At 45.9% G+C, this 20,913-nt stretch overlaps 1 protein-coding gene across 1 annotated transcript in view; it reads left to right on the forward strand.

Moving 5' to 3' along the window:
• LOC145351324 (SLAM family member 5-like) overlaps window positions 1-14,361 on the forward strand; it is a 31,941-nt gene extending 17,580 nt beyond the window's left edge. The window contains exons 3-5 of the mRNA XM_080200945.1: window positions 5,288-5,572; window positions 12,345-12,451; window positions 14,257-14,361. Of these exons, the coding sequence (XP_080057071.1) occupies window positions 5,288-5,572; window positions 12,345-12,451; window positions 14,257-14,361 (497 nt within the window). The remainder of the gene's footprint in view (window positions 1-5,287; window positions 5,573-12,344; window positions 12,452-14,256) is intronic.
• Window positions 14,362-20,913: the final 6,552 nt, after the last annotated feature.

The raw sequence follows: 20,913 nt of genomic DNA on the forward strand, positions 1-20,913 counted from the left end.
ATGGGAAAAGTCGAGTTCAGGATGGGATCAGTATCCTACCGGTGAGCGAGGCCGTCTTAAGGAAACACCTGGAGGGTCCGTGCCTCAAACTCATCACCCATTCCTGAGCTGAATCAGCCTTGCAGTCCGAGGGACTAGCAGAGTCCTACTTGGCGGGCCAGTACCGTCTCTCTGGTGGTGAGGACTTCAGAGTCCAAGATGGAAACAGGGAACGAAGCTGCAGCAGTTCCCTTACTATCAGAAATGGAAGAGGAACCAGCCCTCTGGCGTTCGCTGCGGAAGAGTTGGGTGCCCAACTGACACACCCCGCCGATATCAGAGGCTGAGCTGGAGGATCCAAACGTAGCATTCCAGCGGAGGAAAAGACCCCTGAAGAAAGTTAACGGAGAGGATTCCTCAGAGTGTGGGGGGAAGGAGTGTGATGAGTTCAGTCAGGCTAATGAGGTTGGCTTACTAGAGTATGAACTCTCTGGGCCATTAATTAGGTCTCAATCATGGAGTCTCATGTTCCCTATTTAAAGCAGGGGTGTCAATCTCTCTGCCTGCTGAAGCAGGAAGCACACAGGGAACACTCTGTTGTGTAGTATATCTTGTAAATAAAGGAACTTTTGGTGACGGGACATTTGCCTCCATGGATATTTTACACAACATTTTCCTAAATTCTCAAATGGAGTAATCAGTGACAATCTAATATTTATAGTCCCTCTTCCAGGGATGAAAAGTTTGACACATGAGGAGAGATTAAACAGTTTGGATTTATACTTGCTGGAGTTTAGAAGGCTGAGAGGGGATCTGATCAAGGTAATGTTAAAAGAGGTTGATAAAGTAAGCATGGACCAAATGTTTCCCCTTGTAGGGGTAATCTAAAACAAAAGGTCACAGGTATAGATTGAGAGGTGGTAGATTTAAAACTGAGATGAGGACGAACTGCTTCTTGCAGAGGATGATGAATTTGTGGAACTCGTTGCCCCAAAGCATGGTGGAGTCTGAATTATTAAATGGTTTCAAGAAGAGATAGATATGTTTCTGTGAAACAACAGGTTAAATGGATAGGCAAAGAGAGGGATTTGAGACCAGGGAGAGATCAGCTATAATCTAATTGAATTGCTTACTTCTGCTCCTAATTCCTATATCCCTGTGTTCCGATTCCAGTCTCACCCATAAGTGGAAACATTATCTGTTTGTCCATCCTATTAAACACTGTGAATCGTGCTCCAAATGTGGTATAACTGAGGGATATAGCGACCAGAACTGTACACAGTGTTCCAAATGCACTACAACCAAGTTTTCATAAAAGTTTAACATAACTCCTTTTATTTTCAATTATATCTCAACAAGTAAACTCCAATGCGGGGTGATTCTCCCAGCTCACTGTGCTGCTTTCGCGGAGGGTGTGTAGCAGGCTTCCTGCTGGGCACCATGACCTCCGAGTGTCTCCGACCACTGGATTTCAGGCATTGTCAGCTCTGTGCCAGAAATCGGGGGGGGGTGGTGTATAAATGATGCAAATGATAATTTGCATTTCATTAGCGGGCCTGGGACTGAAGTCTCTCGGCCTTAATCCTCTCCACCAGCCGCCCCCCAACCCCCAGCCAGGAGTGTTTCACTCCAACGGGGTTTATACCAGCTCCCCACCAGTGGGGAGGGGGTTGGGGTTTAGGATCAAGGAGGGAAGAGGAGGAAGCAGAGTAGATCGAGGCAGTCCAGGTGGGGGTGGGTGTTGGAGCTGGCCTGGACTCATCAGGGAGGTCAGCGAGACCGGGGTGAGGGGAGGGCGGGGTGACGTGGGGATGGGGAGCAGGCTACGGGTCTGACCAGTGACCGAGCTGACCAGAGACTGACTGTGTGGGGCTCCTGTGCATGCACTGATCCTGGGGCTGACAGACCAGTGCACGCACAGTGACCCACTCAGTGCTATGCTGCCAGTCTCTCCAGCAGGAAGAAGTCCCACCCACAGATTTCTAATGGGATTAATGCTGGGTCTCTCTGTGATGCAGTGTGGGAGATTAATTTTGAAAATCGTGCTGAAATAACCAGTGGAATTTACTCTGTTTTTAGGCAAATTCAGCACTTAGAATTTTGTTGGGAGAATCCCACCCGTTGTGTTTGAAAAGTTCACAGCCTTACTAACAAGCACTGGTGCATATAAAACTGTATCAGTCTCTCTTCTACCATTCCTTTCTACCAGCTCCCTCTGATTAAAGTTAAACTTATCATTGCAATTACACACCCATTCCGCTTACTTATCCACTACTTTGTGAGTGACTGGAGATTTACAGCAATGTTCCCCACATTCACACACACACATGCTGAAATACCAGAAACAATGTCAATGTAATTCTGGGTCTATCCCAATGTCGGAGGCTCCACAAACATGAACTAAACACAGAATAGAGACAGAGGCTGGACTCCAGATAATAAAGGTCCACTTACTGGAGTCACCAATAAGTATAACTGGGGAGTTATAAATTAGCCAGGAAGGAGCTAAAGAGAGAGTTAAGAAGAGCCAGAAGAGGACATGAGAAGACTTTGGCGGATAGGATCAAGGAAAATCCTAAAGCTTTCTACTGGTATGTCAAGAATAAAAGATTGGTTAGGGCAAGATTAGGGCTAGTCAGAGACAGCAGTGGGAAGTTGTGCGTGGAGCCTGAAGAGATAGGAGAGGCACTGAATGAATATTTTTCGTCCGTATTCACGCAGGAAAAAGCGTAGTCGAGGAGAATACTGAGATACCAGGTAGTAGACTAGACGGGATTGAGGTACATAAGGAGGAGGTGTTAGCAATTCTTGAGAGTATGAAAGTAGATAAGTCCCCTGGGCTGGATGGGATTTACCTTAGGATTCTCTGGGAGGCTAGGGAGGAGATTGCAGAGCCTTTGGCTTTGATCTTCATGTCGTCATTGGCTACAGGTATAGTGCTAGAAGACTGGAGGATAGCAAATGTTATCCTCTTGTTCAAAAAGGGGAGTAGAGACCATCCTGGGAATTGTAGACCGGTGAGCCTTACTTCTGTTGTGGGCAAAGTTTTGGAAAGAATTATAAGGGATAGGATTTATAATCAACTAGAGGGAAATAAATTGATTAGGGATAGTCAAAATGGTTTTATGAAGGGTAGGTCGTGCCTCACAAACCTTATCAAGTTTTTTGAAAAGGTGACCAAAGAGGTGGTTAAGGGTAAGGCAGTTGACGTGGTGTATATGGATTTTAGCAAAGCGTTTGATAAGGTTCCCCATGGTAGGCTACTGCAGAAAATGCAGATGCATGGGATTGAGGGTGATTTAGCTGGTTGGATCAGGAATTGGCTAGCTGATAGAAGACAGAGGGCGGTGGTTGATGGGAAATATTCAACCTGGAGTGCAGTTACAAGTGGTGTACCTCAAGGATCTGTTTTGGGGCCACTGCTGTTTGTCATTTTTATAAATGACCTAGATGAGGGTGTAGAAGGATGGATTAGTAAATTTGCTGACGACACCAAAGTTGGAGGAGTTGTAGACAGTGAGGATGGATGTTACAGTTTGCAGACGGACATGGATAAGCTGCAGAGCTGGGCCGAGAGGTGGCAAATGGAGTTTAATACGGAAAAGTGTGAGGTGATTCACTTTGGTAAGAGTAACAGGAGTACAGAATATAGGGCTAATGGAAGGACTATTAGTAGTGTTGACGAGCAGAGAGATCTTGGGGTAGATGTGCATAGCTCCCTGAAAGTTGGCACCCAGGTTGATAAGGTTGTTAAGAAGGCGTACGGTGTGTTAGCTTTTATTGGTAGAGGGATTGAATGTCGGAACCGTGAGGTCATGTTACAACTGTACAAAACTCTGGTGCGGCCGCACTTGGAATATTGCGTACAGTTCTGGTCGCCGCATTATAAGAAAGATGTGGAGGCATTGGAAAGGGTGCGGAGGAGGTTTACCAGGATGTTGCCTGGTATGGTGGGAAGGTCTTATGAGGAAAGGCTGAGGGACTTGAGGTTATTTTCATTGGAGAGAAGAAGGTTACGAGGTGATCTGATTGAGGCATACAAGATGATCAAAGGATTGGATAGGGTGGACAGTGAGAGCCTTTTTCCTTGGATGGTGATGGCTAACACAAGGGGACATAGCTTTAAATTAAGGAGTGGGAGTTATAGGACGGATGTCAGAGGTAGGTTCTTTACTCAGAGGGTAGTAAGGTCGTGGAATGCCCTGCCTGCCGCAGTTGTGGACTCGCCAACTTTAAGGGTGTTCAAATGATCAGTGGATAGGCATGTAAATAACATTGGAATAGTTTAGGTCAGAGGGTCATTAGATTGGTTCCACTGGTCGGCACAACATTGAGGGCCGAAGGGCCTGTACTGCGCTGTAATGTTCTATGTTCTAATGAGAATTCCCAGGCTACAATTCCAAAGCCTGGACAGTCACAGTGGTTAGCCCTGCTGCCGGTTCAATTACAGCCTCAGGTCACTGTCTTTGTGGAGTTTGCACATTCTCCCCATGTCTGCGTGGGTTTCCTCCGGGTGCTCCGGTTTCCTCCCACATTCCAAAGATGTTTGGGTTAGGGTGATTGGCTGTGCTAAATTGCCTCTTAGTGTCAGGGGGATTAGCAGGGTAAATGTGGGTGGCACAGTAGCAGAGTGGTTAGTACTGCTGCTTCACAGCTCCAGAGACCTGGGTTCTATTCCTGCCTGTGTGGAGCTTGCACATTCTTTGCACATTCTCCTCATGACTGCGTGGGTTTCCTCCGGGTGCTCCGGTTTCCCCCACACAGCCCAAAGATGTGCGGGTTAGGTTGATTGGCCATGCTAAAATTGCCCTCAGTTTCCTGAGATGTGAAGGTTAGAGGGATTAGTGGGTAAATATATAGGGATAAGGGGGTAGGGCTGGGTGGGATTGTGGTTGGTGCAGATTCGATGGGCCAAATGGCCTCTTTCTGCACTGTAGGGTTTCTATGATTCTAAATACATGTGGTTACGGGGATTGGGCCTGGGTGGGATTGTTGTCAGAGCAGACTCTATGGGCTAAATGGCACCCTTCTGCACGATAGCGATTCTATAAATTAATATTTGTGATGGTAGTGAAAGACTGTGTTACAATCTAAATGCATTCCATCCATCTGTCATATTGACACATGTTACCTGTTTGATCCCAGAGGGATGAGGCAAATGGTTAAACTGGCAGATGGAGGGTTGAGCGGGGTTCAGAGTTGTCTTGTGAGGTTCTGAAGCGGGTGTGAGGATGCTGGATATTGAGGTGACTCACAAGGGCCGACATTCCGTCCTCATGTATCTTTTGTCTTTCAATCTGAATGTCAGAGCCTGTGACAGGAACAAAGATCAGCTATCAGATCACAGAGAACTGTAACATCACCCTGAGCTGCTCAGTGAACACAGGCGACAACACCAGCTTCAGTTGGTGGAGGGGACAAGAAGCATTGAGGGATGACAGTATCCATCATCTCTCTGAAAATGGACAGGAGTTACAGCTTTATTTCACACTGGAGACCAATGACACCGTGTTCAAATGTGAGGCCAGGAACCCAGTCAGTGAAGACACTGCACACATCAACCTGACTGACGTCTGCAATGGAAACAAATCTAGTGAGTGTCAGAAATAAATTAGCAATTTGTTATTACACAGCCAAGTGTTTGATGGGGACAATGTAGAGAAAGATTTACTCTGTTTCTAAACCGTGCTAGATCTCTTTGGGAATGTTTGAAGGGGATAATATCGAGGAATTATACTTTGTATCTAACCCCGTGCTGTACCTGTCCTGGGAGTGTTTGTTGGGCACGGTGTACAGGGAGCTTTACTCTGTATCTAACCCCGTGCTGTACCTGTCCTGGGAGTGTTTGATGGGGACAGTGTAGAGGGAGCTTTACTCTGTATCTAACCCCGTGCTGTATCTGTCCTGGGAGTGTTTGATGGGGACAGTGTAGAGGGAGCTTTACTCTGTATCTAACCCCGTGCTGTATCTGTCCTGGGAGTGTTTGATGGGGACAGTGTCGATGGAGATTTACTCTGTATCTAACCCCGTGCTGTACCTGTCCTGGGAGTGTTTGATGGGGACAGTGTAGAGGGAGATTTACTCTGTATCTAACCCCGTGCTGTACCTGTCCTGGGAGTGTTTGATGGGGACAGTGTAGAGGGAGATTTACTCTGTATCTAACCCTGTGCTGTACCTGTCCTGGGAGAGTTTGATGGGGGACAGTGTAGAGGGAGCTTTACTCTGTATCTAACCCCGTGCTGTACCTGTCCTGGGAGTGTTTGATGGGGACAGTGTAGAGGGGAGATTTACTCTGTATCTAACCCCATGCTGTACCTGTCCTGGGAGAGTTTGATGGGGACAGTGTAGAGGGAGCTTTACTCAGTATCTAACACTGTGCTGTGCCTGTCCTGGGAGTGTTTGATGGGGACAGTGTCGAGGGAGAGTTACTCTGTATCTCACACTGTACTTTTCGTATCCTGGCAATGTTTGATTCGACAAATTAGAATAATATCATTAAAATAACTCAGTTCCTGTTCTTGTACAAGTTGCTGCATGAGGCTTCTTAAGTGACGCTATAAGTGAGCTGCCTTAACATTATCAGAGGTACAATCAGTAACACAGTGCGCTGTGGGAGAGGGGTTACTGAGTGACAGTTTGAAAGAGCTGGATTAACATCAGTAGAGATACAGTCAGTAACACTGAAAGCAGAGGTAGAGCAGTTACAGACATTTTGAGGGAGCTGAATTAACACCACCATGGTTGACAAGACTCTCAACTGTGCCTGAACCATCCCCTGGGCCACTGCTGTCACTCCCTCCCCTCCCTCCCCCAACCAGGATAGGGTCCCCCTTGTCCTCAGTTTGCATCCCACCAGCCTTCATATTCAAAGGATCATCCTCTGCCATTTCCACCAACTCCAGCATGATGCCGTCACTCAATACATCTTCTCCTCACTCCCCCTGTCAGCTTTCCACTGGGATCCGTTCTCTCCGGGACACATCGATCCACTCCTTCATCATATCCAACACCTCACCCCCTGCCCATGGCATCTTCCTATGCAAGTGTAGAAGGTGTAACACCTCCCCCTTTACCTTCCCCCTGCTCGTCACCCAGGACCTAAACACTCCTTTCAGATGAAGCAGCACTTCACAAGCATCTCCTTCAGTCTGAGCTATTGCATTCACTGCTCCAATGTGGTCTACTCTACATCAGAGAGACAATACATAGACTGGGTGACCACTCTGCTGAACACATTCAGTCTGTCCACAAGCAGGACTGAGACCTTCCTGTAGTTTGTCACTTCAACACACCACCCTGCTGTCCTGTCCACATGTCCGTCCTTGGCCTTTTGCAATGATCTCGTGAACTCAACGCAGACTGGAGGAACAGCACCTCATCTTCCGAATGGGCACTTGACAGCCTTCCAGACTGAATATTAGGTTTAACATTGACAGCATGAAGTTTCCTCTTCACTTTCACCCTGTTTCCAATTATTTCATTTTTTCTTTTAGCCTCACTCATCTATTTTTATCATCCTTCACTCTCACATCTGTACTGCCTTTCACACATTCTGATTGCTTAATGGACACTTTCAGTACCTTCCCAGCCTTCTTCATCATTTACATTTCCTTTGTCCAATTATAGACCTCCTTGACCCTCATAGTATGACTTTCTTTGCTCTTCTGACTTTCTTTGCTCTTTGTCCTGATGAAGGGTCACTCAACTCAAAACATTGGCTCTATTCTCTCTCCAAAGATGCTGTCAGATTGCTGAGATTTTCCAGCATTGTCTGTTTTTGTTAGCATCAGTAGTGATACAGTCAGTAACATGGTGCTGGGGGAGAGGGGTTTCTGAGTGATAGTGTGAAGGAACTTGATAAACATCAGCAGAGATACAGTGAGTAAGACAGTGTATTTTGGCGGGGGTGGGGGGGCTCTTTTGGGTTAAGACAGTTTATTGTGGGAGAGTGGTTACTACATGACAGTGTGAGGGAGCTGGTTTACCAGCGGTAGAGATACAGTCAGCAACACGGAGTACTGGAGCATAGTGGTTATTGAGTGCCAGTGTGAGGGAGCTGCATTAACATCAATAAGGATACCATCAGACATACAGACTGCTGGAGGGAGGGGTGACCAATAGTGTCAGTTGGATTAACAACAGTAAAGATACTGTCAGTAAAACAGTGTATTGGTGGAAAGTGGTTACTGAGTGACAGTGTGAGGCAATTGGATTAAACATCAGTAGAAATACAGTCAGGAACACAGGGTCATGAGAAATAGTGGTTACTCAGTAACATTGTGAGAAAGCTGGATTAACATAAGTAGGGATACTAACAGTAACACTGTATTGAGGGAGTGGAATTGCTGAGTGACAGTGTGAGGGAGCTAGATTAATATCAGTACAGATAAGATAGTAACATTTTGGTGGGGGAGAGGGGTACTGAGTGACAGTGTGAAGGAGCTGGATTAACATCAGTAAAGGTATTGTCATAACGTAATGTGCTGGGGAGAGGGTTTACTGAGTGACAGACTAAGAGTGCTGGATTAACATCAGCAGAGGTACAGTCAGTAACATGGTGCTGGGGAGAGGGGTTACTGAGTGACAGCCTGAGGGAGCTGGATTAACATCAGCAGAGGTACAGTCAGTAACACAGGGTGCTGGGGGAGAGGGGTTACTGAGTGACAGTGTGAGGGAGCTGGATTAACATCAGTAGAGATACAGTCAGTAACACAGGGTGCTGGGGACAGGGGTTACTGAGTGACAGTGTGAGGGAGCTGGATTAACATCAGTAGAGATACAGACAGTAACACAGGGTGCTGGGGGAGAGGGGTTACTGAGTGACAGTGTGAGGGAGCTGGGTTAACATCAGTAGAGATACAGTCAGTATCACAGGGTGCTGGGGGAGAGGGGTTACTGAGTGACAGTGTGAGGGAGCTGGATTAACATTAGTAGAGATACAGTCAGTATCACAGGGTGCTGGGGGAGAGGGGTTACTGAGTGACAGTGTGAGGGAGCTGGATTAACATCAGTAGAGATACAGTCAGTGATACAGGGTGCTGGGGGAGAGGGGTTACTGAGTGACAGTGTGAGGGAGCTGGATTAACATCAGTAGAGATACAGACAGTAACACAGGGTGCTGGGGGAGTGGGATTACTGAATGATAGTGTGAGGGGGCTGGATTAATGTCATTAGAGATGTCATCAGTAACACTAGTTGCCCAGGGTGAGTGGTTACTGAATGACATTGTGAGGGTACTGTATCATCATCAGTAGAGATAAGTTGTTTTAAAATTCACTCATAGGTCATGGGCATCACTGACTGGCTAGCATTTATTGTCCATCCCTAGTTGCTCTTGGAAGGCAGTTGAGTGTAAACCACATTGCTGTGGTGTGGAGTCACATGTAGCCCAGAGCAAATAAGGGTGGCAGATTTCCTTCTCTGAAGGATATGTCAGACTTTTTACTGTGGATGTCAGAGAACCAGATGCATTTTTCCAACAGCCCACAACAGTTTCATGGTCACCAGTGGATTCTTAATTCCAGGTATTTTTATTGAATTCAAATTCCACCATCTGTTGTAGTGGGATTCAAACCCAGGTCCCCAGAACATTGATTGAGTTCCTAGATTAATAGCTCAGAGATAAAATCAGGAGGCCAATGCCTCCACTTAAATCTGTAAGATTAGTTGCTGGGGGAGAGGGGTTACTGAGTGACAGTGTGAGGGAGCTGGATTAACATCAGTAGAGATACAGACAGTAACACAGGGTGCTGGGGGAGAGGGGTTACTGAGTGACAGTGTGAGGGAGCTGGATTAACATCAGTAGAGATACAGTCAGTATCACAGGGTGCTGGGGGAGAGGGGTTACTGAGTGACAGTGTGAGGGAGCTGGATTAACATCAGTAGAGATACAGTCAGTATCACACGGTGCTGGGGGAGAGGGGTTACTGAGTGACAGTGCGAGGGAGCTGGATTAACATCAGTAGAGATACAGTCAGTGATACAGGGTACTGGGGGAGAGGGGTTACTGAGTGACAGTGCGAGTGAACTGGATTAACATCAGTAGAGGTACAGTCAGTGATACAGGGTGCTGGGGGAGAGGGGTTACTGAGTGACACTGTGAAGGAGCTGGATTAACATCAGTAGAGATACAGTCAGTGATACAGGGTGCTGGGGGAGAGGGGTTACTGAGTGACAGTGTGAGGGAGCTGGATTAACATCAGTAGAGGTACAGTCAGTGATACAGGGTGCTGGGGGAGAGGGGTTACTGAGTGACACTGTGAGGGAGCTGGATTAACATCAGTAGAGACACAGTCAGTAACACAGGGTGCTGGGGGAGAGGGGTTACTGAGTGACAGTGTGAGGGAGCTGGATTAACATCAGTAGAGATACAGTCAGTGATACAGGGTGCTGGGGGAGAGGGGTTACTGAGTGACAGTGTGAAGGATATGGCTGAAGAGTGGAACATGTGCTGCTGTGTTTGATTGATGATTGTTTTGATGCTGTTGAAAAGTTTTTCTATTTTGCAGAGCCAAGAACATTTGCCGCTGGATATTTAACATTTTTATTGTTTGGAATCATACCCTGTGTGCTGATTATATGGAAAATTCATAGAAGGAAAAAGCGGGTGGCAAATTTAGGCAAGTTTCACAAACACATGCATGTGTATAAGGAACTCATGGTACTCATGGCACAGTGGTTAGCACCACTGCATCACAGCACCACAGACTTGTGTTTGATCCCTGGCTAGGGTCACTGTCTGTGTGGAGTTTACACCTTCTCCCCATGACTGTGTGGATTTCCTCTGGGTGCTCCGATTTCCTCCTGTAGTCTGAAAGTTGTGGTGTTTGGTGCATTGGCCATGCTAAATTCTTCCTCCATGTACCCGAATAGGTGGCGACTTGTGGATTTTCAAAGTAACTTCATTGCAGTGTTAACGTAAGCCTACTGGTGACACTAAATAAATAAATAATACATGTGTGTGTGGATCAGGTGCAATGTATCTAAAAGGGCAGGGCTAACTAAAATGGATGGAACTGTGAAGGTGGAGTGAGGGGAAGGGTCTGGTTTGGGAGCAGAATTGAGGGAAAGAATCAGAGAATCCCTACGGTGCAGTGACAGCACTGACAAGAATCCCACCCAGGCCCGAAACCCATAACCCCATGTATTTACCCCGTTAATCCCCCAACACTAAGGGTCAATTTAGCATGGCCAATCAACCGAACCCACACATCTTTATATTGTGGGAGGAAACCGGAGCACCTGGAGGAGACCCACACAGGCAGAGGGCAGGGACAGGAGGAGGGGGATGGTGTGATAGGGAAGTGAAAGAGTGAACATGGCTGAATACAGAGGTAGTGAAAGGATTGTGAGGAAGGTTCTCACCTGAAAGGCAAGAGACAAGGTAGGGCATGAGGGGGCAGGGGAGCAGTAAGCATGGGAGCAAGGGACAAAGGAGGAAGGGGAGGTTGGAAGCTTGGGAAGAGAGGGAAGAAGTGGGCATCCCTGGAGGGGGCCAGGAAGGAGGGGCAAGAGAGGAGACAAGGGGCGGCTGGACATTTCTTGATTCGATGACATGAAGAAAGGAGAAGGTGATGCGCTGCATGAATTGTGGGGCAGGAGAGGAGAGGACAGGAAAGGAAGGGGCAACTCAGGAGGAAAGGGGAGAAGGGGCAGGGGATGAAGGGCTGGGAGGGGGAGGAGGGTCAACAGAGGAGGGGGAGGGTTAGGGAGGGTCTGCGTGATGCCTAAACTGGACCAGATACTGGGCAAGACGACAGCTCAGTGACTATCGCTGATTGCTGTGCAGACACATGGATTTGGGCCGGTGTCTGTGGGAGTTTGCGCATTCTCCCCGTGCTTGTGTGGGTTTTCTCCGGGCACTCCGGTTTCCTCCCACACCCCAAAGATGTGCTGTTAGGCTGATTGGCAGGAATAAATTGTCCCTAAATCAGGTTCCCTCAATGTGGATGGCCATAAAACATTAGACAAGGGTCGTGGGTGGAGAGGGGGACTGGTGGTGATGAGATGGCGGCGCGGGCTCGTTGGGCCGAAGGGCCTGTTTCCCGGGCTGTTTTTGTTCTTTGTTCTTTGAGGAGGGGCCAGTAGGAGGGCCGGGGGATGCGGAGGGCCGGGCGGATGAGGGAGTGGCCAGAGAGGAGGTGGAAAGCAGGAAGGTCATGGGGAAGAGGTGAAGGTGAGGAGGAGCAGGGGAGAAAGGAAGGGCTGCGGAGGAGGTTCACGTGGAGCCCAGGGAGGAGTGGTCGGGGGAAGGAGGGACAGGAGGAGGCGTTTGGGAGGAGAGGCTGATAAGAGGAACATGTATGATGAGGTTGCATTTATAAATCCCCACATCACTCACTGTTATCCATTCTTTCCTTTCAAAGGTTCGAATGGGCAGGATTGCACGGATAATCCACTGACTGTTTATTCTGAAGTGCAGAGAGTGAATAGACCTCAAGAGAAACGCCCTTCACCAGAAGGAAATGAGATGGTAATGGAAAATAGGACAGAGGTTCCACCCCCAGAGCCTGTCCATTCCCTGGATCCCTGATTCTCACTACATCTCCTGACAGTCTCCTCATCGGTACCCTACCTGCTGAACTCAAATACACACACAGCAAGATCCCAGTGTTCAATGAGAACACCAGCTGCCTCATTTTTCAAAATAACCTCCACCACTGATAATAGTGAGGGTGGTGGTTTCATGGGGATATCAAAACCTCCAAATCCCATCCCAAATCTCTCAGGCACACACACATCATTCTAATCAGAATAGCATTCGACAATTCCTTCACTGTCACTAAGTCAAATTCCTTCCTAAACAGCACTGGGGGGTGTTTGATGGCATTTACATCGCTAAATCCCCCACTACCAACATCCTGGGGATTATCATTGACCCGAAACTGAACTGAGCTAGCCGTATAAGTACTAAGGCTACAAGAACAGGCTGGAGGCTTAGATTCCTGCGGCAGTAACTCACCTCCTGACCCCTTAAAACCTGTCCACCATCTACAAGGCACAAGTCAGGAGTGTGATGGAATACTCCCCACTTGCCTGGATAATGCAGCTCCAACAACACTCAAGAAGCTCGACACCATCCAAGACAAAGCAACCCCACTTGATTGCTATCCCTTCCACAAAAGTGCACTCCCTCCACTGCCAAAACATAGTGGCAGCCGTGTGTACCATCTACAAAGTGCACTGCAGGATCTCACCAAGGTTCCTTACACAGCACCTTCCAAACCCACACCCACTACCTTCGAGAAGGACAAGAGCAGCAGATACCTGGGAACACCAGCACCTGGAGATTCCCCTCCAAGTCACTCACCATGAAATATATCACCACCCCTTCATTGTTGCTGGATCAATATCCTGGAACACCCTCCCTAACAATGTACCTACACCTCAGGGACTAAAGTGGCTCAAGAAAGCAGCTCACCACCACCTTCTCAAGGGGTAATTAGGGATGGGCAATGAATGCTGGCCTAGCCCACATCCTATGAACAATTGTTAAAAATCTGTGATCAGAATCTGCCCAAAAGTGGAAGAAAGCTGGTGTGAAACTTGTAATTACACAGCTGGCTTTCCTCATTGTATTGAACAACACAGCAATATCAAAGGGGAAGCAAGAACCAGGCAGTCACCTGGAGGGGAGTTGGGTACAAGAGAAAATGGCAAGGCTGGGAATATCGAGATCTCCGATCTCTGGTTAAAGTAAAAGGAGCCCCTCCCCACTGAGATGAGTGACCCACCCACCCCTAGGACAAGCAATGTCACACTCCCCCACCCTCTCCCTCCACAACCATCAGGGCACACCACAGTACCCTCCCTCACCGCCCTCCTCACAAGGCGTCAGTGTGCTCCCATCCCACTCCCTGCCACTCTTACCACCTGGGGGCACTACTTAACTTTGGATAAATGATGAGCTGACAAGGACCAGGGCCTGGTCATCACGACTGTTTTTTGATTTTGAAAACCAGCAGTGATTAGCGCTGACATGTTGTCACACCAGTTGGGTGGGAAGTTACAATGAGGACAGAAATAGCAGCAGTAGGCCCACAAGTTATAGTATAATGTACTATAATATATGCTAATGAGGCTTGCACCCTTCCGAGGCATGAACTTGATCATGCCATTAGAGGGGATGAAGTAAGATCTCATTCTGAGATCTCACTGGCACAAATCCCGTTTTTGACCTCTCGCTGAGATTTAATGGCCATTAGTGCACACGAATAACGGGGCCATTTGATTTTGCTCACTACTTCTTTCAAAAAGACTTTTCTGCTTTCTCCTTAGGATCCAAAGCCGGCAGAGAACTCGGGGTCACCACTCACGGTCTACGATACAATCAAGGGCCCTGGAGCACCAGTCGCTGAACCGCTGGATAAACAACATGATTAAATTCTAACCCAGTTCAAATCAGGTTCAGATTTCTGCCTGTGTTGTGTGAACTGAACCAAGCCTACCCCAATAGGAAGCAAGGGTACCACTCGACTTTGTTCCCAGAATATAGCAGACACATCTCATCTGTGCCAGATTTTTTTAATGAATTATTTCATACGATCTTTCAATTTGCTTCTGACATCCTCTCACCACCGCCTCTCTGGCTGTTACAGGGAAACTGCCGTGGTGATCTCCTTCAGCAGGAACAGAATATCAAACCACCGGGAATAGCTGGAAAATGCCGCCCAGTGTAATCAAATGCATGTATAACAGAATGACACAAGAATATAGATATATCTTTATATTGACTTTAATTAGTAACAAATGACATAAGGACACAAGGAATTAGAACGAGAGAGAACCACACAGCCCCCTCAAACTTGCCCCACCATTCCACATGATCATTGCTGAATTTTTATCACAGATCTACCCAGTTTGAGAGATCACTAATCTGTCTGTCTCATCCTTAAATATATTCAGTGATGGTCCATCCAAAAACCCCTGGGGTACAGTATTCCAAAGATTCACAACCCTCTGAGTGACAAAATTGCTCCTCATCTCAGTCCTAAATGACAATCTCCTTTGAGACCGTCTCATTATGTTACATAGAAACTAGAAGCAGGAAGAGGCCATTCAGCCCTTTGAGCCTCTTCCACCATTCATTTTGATCATGATTGATGATCAAGTTCGATATTCTGTTTCCCACACCCTCCCCCGTTCCCCACTATCCCTTGATCCCTTTATCCCCTGAGAGCTATATATAATTTCTTCTTGAAATCAGACAATATTTTGGCCTCAGCTACATTCTGTATGAATTCCACACATTCACCACCCTCTGGGTGAAGAAATTTCTCCCCACCCCAGTTCTAAAATGTTTATCCCTTATCCTCAAAGTATGACCCCCTAGTTCGTTACTCCCTCATCATTGGGAACATTCTTTCTGAATCTGCCCTGCCCAACCCTGTTAGAATTTTCTAAGTTTCTATAAGAGCCCCCTCACTCTTCTAAACTCCAGTGAATATAATCCTAACCAATATGGTTTCTCCTCATATGACAGACCTGCCATCCCAGGAATCAGCCTGGTAAATCTTCACTGTACTCCCTCGACAGCAAGGACATCCTTCCTCAGATAAGGACGCCAAAACTGCTCACAAGGCTCCAGGGATGGCCTCACCAATGTCCTATACAATTGCAGCAAAACATCCATATCCCTATACTTAATTCCTCTTGCTATGAAGGTGAACATACCATTTGCTTTCCTTAATGCCTGCTGCACCTGTGTGCTTACTTTCAGCCACTGATGCACGAGGACACCAAGGTCTCACTCTCAATTTACACACATTCAAGTAATAATCTGTCTTCCTATTATTGCGACCAAAGTAGATTATCTTACATTTATCCACATTATACTGCATCTGCCATGCATATGCCTGCACACTCAGCCTGTCTAAATCATAGTGAAGCATCTCTGCATCCTCTTCACAGCTCACCCTCCACTCAACTTTGCATCATCTGCAAATTTGGAGATAATTTTGGAGATCAAATTGGTTAGCCCTGCTGCCTCACAGCGCCAGGGACCCGGGTTTGATTCCAATTCAGGTGGCTGTACGGAGTTTGCACCTTCTCCCCCTGGGTTTCCTCCCACACTCCAAAGATGTGTGGGCTAGTTTGATTGACCATGCTAAATTGCTGCATAGTGTCGGGGGATTAGTAGGGTAAATACATGGGGTTATGGGAATAGGGCCTGGATGAGATTGTGGTTGGTGCAGACTCGATGGGCCGAATGGCCTCCTTCTACACTGTATGGATTCTATGACCCACGATACATGCACATTCAATTCCCTCTTCCAAATCATAAATATATAATGTGAACAGTTGGGATCCTAGCACAGATCCCTGCGGAGCCCAACTAGTTACTCACTGCCAATCAGAAAAAGACCCATTTATACCAACTCTTTGCTTCCTATCTGCTAACCAGCTTTCTATCCATATCAAGACATTACCTGCAATCCCATGTGCTTTAACTTTACATAGTGACCTATTATATAGAACATAGAACACTACAGCACAAACAGGACCTTCGGCCCACAAGTTGCGCCGATCACATCTATACCTACTAAGCCATAGACCTATCTATAACCCCCAATCCCATTAGATCCCATATACTCATCCAGAAGTCTTTTAAAAGTCTGGCCTACAGTTCACTGAATTTATCTCTCTTTTCAAATAATGTGTTTACATTCGTCCCCCTCCAATCTGTAGGAACTATGTTCTTGATTCTCCAGCCAGTGGGAAACAGCCTCTCAGTATTTAACCTGTCAAACCCCTTCAGAATTTCAGAATGAATGGTATTGTCACTGGATTAATAATCCAGGGGACCAGAATAATGTACTGGGAATCTGAGTTCAAGTCCCACCACAGTGACTGCTGAATTTAGATTAAATTAATGAAACTCTGGGATTAAAAGCTAGTCTAATTGTGATCACACAAAACCTTGCCGATTGTTGTATAAGCCCTAATGTCCAGTTAGGGAAGGAAATCTGCCATCCTTACTTGGTCTGGCTGACATCAGATCCACAGCAATGTAGTTGACTCTTAAATTCCCCTGAAATGCCCTCAAGCCACTTGCATTAAGGGCAATTATGGATAGGCAACAAACTTTGCCCTTCCCACTCCATAATTCCGAACTGCTATGGAGTCAAAAAGGAATGAAACCGGATGAATCAAAATGAGAAAAGCAAACGCAGGTCTGTCCACCCTGCAAAGTCCTCCTTACTAACATTTATATCAACGCTGGGGGAGCTGTCTCACAGACTAATCAAGCAACAGTCTGACAGTCATGCTCAGAGAATTATAACTTACAAATAATATCCCAGACACCACCATCACCACTCCTCACTATGTCCTATCCCACCAGAAGGACAGGCCAAGCACAGGTAGTGACACGATGGTATGGAGTGGTGAAGGAGTTGCCCTGGGAGTTCTCAGCACGAACTATGGAACCCGTGAAGCTTCAACATGGGTAAGGAAAATTCCAGCTGATTACTGTATACTGTCCCTCCTCAGCTAATGAACCACTACTTCTCCATGTTGAAAACTACTTGGAAGCATTGAGCGTGGTAGGACTGCAGAATGTACTCTAGCTGGGGACTTCAATATCCACCACCAATTGTGTCATGATCATACCACCACAGACATAGCTGGCCGGGTCCTAAAGGACAGAGCTTCTAGGCTGGGACTGCGGCAGGTGATGAAGTGACCAATGGTGGAAAAACATACTTGACCTTATCCTCACCAACCTGTCTGCTGCAGATAACAGTATTGGTAGGATTGACCAGTGCACAGTCCTTCTGGAGACAAAATCACGTCTTCACATTGAGGATGCCCTCCTCTGCATTGTGTGGCATGACCACTTTGCTAAATGGGATAGACTTCAAACAGATCTAGCAACTCAAGGTTGGGCATCCATGAGGCGCTGTGATCCTTTAGCTGCAGCAGAATTGTCCTCAACCACAATCTGTAACCTCAGGGCCCAGTATATTCCCCACTCTACCACTATCACCAAGCCAGATGATCAATTCTGGTTCAATGGAGAGTGCAGGAGGGCATGTCAGGAACAACACCAGGCTTAGATAAAAATGAAGCTTCAAGCTGGTGAAGCTACAACACGGGACTACCTGCCAAATAGTGACAGGCAGAGCTAAATGATCGAACAAGTAACGGATCTGATCTAAACCCTGCAGTCCTTTCACTCCAGTTGTGAATCCTTTCCACATCCACCCTGTCATTAGCCGTCAGGATCTTAAAGGTTCCGATTGAGTTGCCTCTTACTCTTATAAACTCCAATGGATATAACCTGAGCTCTCCAAACTTTTCTCATCAAACCACCCACCCATTTCAGGTAATAGTCTTTTTTCTGAATTGTTTCTAATGCATTTATATTTTTTCTCACAATAAATGATAAAATTAACTTTCCTAATAACTTGCCGTGCCTGTACACTAGAATCATAGAATCCCTTTGCTAGATTCATGTAATTGAGTCTGCACCAACAACAATCTCACCCAGGTCCTATCCCTATGACTACACATATATACGGTGCCAATCCCCCTGACACTAAGGGGCAATTTAGCATGGTCAATCAACCTAACCTGCTTATCTTTGGACAGTGGGAGGAAACAGGAACACCGGCAGAAACCACGCAATCAACGCAAACTCAGCACAGACAGTAACCCAAGCCAGCAATCGAACTCAGGTCCCTGGTGCTGTGAGCAGTAGTGCTAATCACTGTACCATAACCTTTGATGTGACATTTTATCAAATGTCTTCTGGAAATCTAAATACAGTACATCCACCCATTCTCCTTTATCTACAGCACATTACTCCTTCAAATAAATGGGTTAACCAGGATTTCCCTTCCACAAAACCATGTTGACTCTGCCTGATTATCTGAACTTATCCATGTGCCCTGCTATAACATCTTTAATATTAACTTCTAATGTTTACTCTGTGATAGATTTTAGGCTAACAGGCCTATAGTTTCCTGCTTTTTGACTGCTTCCTCTTTGAACAATGGAGTTACATTTGCTGTCTTCCAATCTAATGGGACCTTCCCCGAATCTCGGGAGTTTTGGAAAATTAAAACCAGTGCATCAACTATCGTAACAGACACTTCCTGTCAGACCCGAGGATAAATTTGTTCAGGACCTGAGCTCTTGTCAGCCCATAGACCCAACAATTCACTCAGTGCCACTTCTCTGGTGATTAGAATGTTCCTGAGTTCCTCCCTCCCTCCTATTTCCTGGTTTATTGCTGCTTACAGAATGTTACTTGTATTCTCTATAGTGAAGACTGATGCAAAATACCTGTTCAATTCATCTGCTATTTCCTTGTTTCCCAATATCAAATGTCCAGACTCACTTTCTATGCATCTAATATTCACTTTGTTAACTCCTTAATTTTAAAATGTTTGTAAGTACTCCTACCAGCTGTTATTTATATTTCGGGTCAGCTTTCTCTGGTAATCCAATTTTTCCATCATTGATAATTTGTTAGTCATCTTTTGCTGTTCTTTATATTCTGTCCAATCTTCTGAGCAATTGCACAATTATATGTTTTTCTTTAATTTTGAACTTTAACCTTTCTGGTTAACCATGGATGGTTGCCCAACCCTTGTATGTTTTCTTCCTTACTGACATCCAGTAAGTCGTACATGCTGTAACTGTGACACCTCATGTGTACTGCCATCCATAATGTATGTAAATTCACTGTTTAATTATCTTTATTTAATTATATATTTTACTTTGAATTTTATATCATTTATTAACCTTACCACCAGTCCCTAGACTATTTTGAACCATAGGAATAGATTGAATCTTAGTCTGTTATGTTGCCAATAACTAGCTTCTTGTGTAGCAGAGTAAGACCACTTCCTCGAGACTGAGAAAGTTTGAAAGCAAAAGAGTACTTCAGTGCAAAAGGCAGGGCGCTTGCTACCATCTTCATCCAGAAGTGCTGAGTTGTCCACAAGTCAGGAGTGTGATGGAATACTCTCCACTTGTCTGGTTGAGAGCAACTCCAACAATACTCAAGAAGTATGTGTCAGGAAGTCGAGGTAGATTTACATAATTTTTATTTGTTTGTAGATATCAGAAGTAAGGCATAGATTTTCAGCTTAATTTGTGTTTAATTATGTGCTAAGAAAGCCAATCTGTAGTTTTGTTCAGATGCCTGTATTGTAATATTGATTGTTTTATGATGTTAAAGCTAAGAAAATGTAGGTTGTTGCTTAGCAACCAGAGGCCACACTGAGACCATAAGGGCTTTTGAGTTAATTGTGATCTAGTGCCAGGAGCAACTAAGTACAAGACAGGCTATTGCAGATGGCAGATTTGCCAAAAGAACAAAATAAAACTCCAGAAACCAAAGAATGAGAAAAAGGAAAGTCTCTAATAAAAGGAACAAAGAACAGGAATCTGAGCAAGATCCAGTTCAGTGAAATTAAAGGAGAGAGAGAGGGCTCTGAACTAATGACCCAGCTGAAATAAGCAGATTTAAAGTTGACGATGTGAGAAACCAGATATCTGAGAGGCTCAAAATATTGGTGGTTCCTCATGGAGCTGTGAGGCAGTGGCTTTTTGTCGGCAAGACTGAATCCCTGAGAGAGTTTGTGGAAAACAAATGGTGATGTATGTAAAAGGGAAGCTAAAAGGGGAGGCTGAAAACCCTGGAGTTGTGTTGTGTTGAAGAAGATTCCAAACTGTGTTCTTCAAGGGCAGAGATTGGAAGACAAAGAGTTTCAATGAGGCCAGTTGATTCACAGTGTAATGGCTGTTTGGATGGAATGGACTTGGGGGAGGAGGGTGAAGGGGTGGGTGGGGTCTGCTGAAACTGATAAATAATCCACAGAATCTATATGTGGTTGATTTCAGAGAGACCACATTTCTTCGATTTGTTTAAGTGGCCTGTGTATTTACTGAGATCATTAGAGTATCGGATAGATTTTATAACTT

This window comes from Carcharhinus amblyrhynchos, chromosome 13 (genome assembly GCF_965287045.1).
Source record: "Carcharhinus amblyrhynchos chromosome 13, sCarAmb.v2.hapA, whole genome shotgun sequence".
Lineage (NCBI taxonomy): Eukaryota > Metazoa > Chordata > Chondrichthyes > Carcharhiniformes > Carcharhinidae > Carcharhinus > Carcharhinus amblyrhynchos.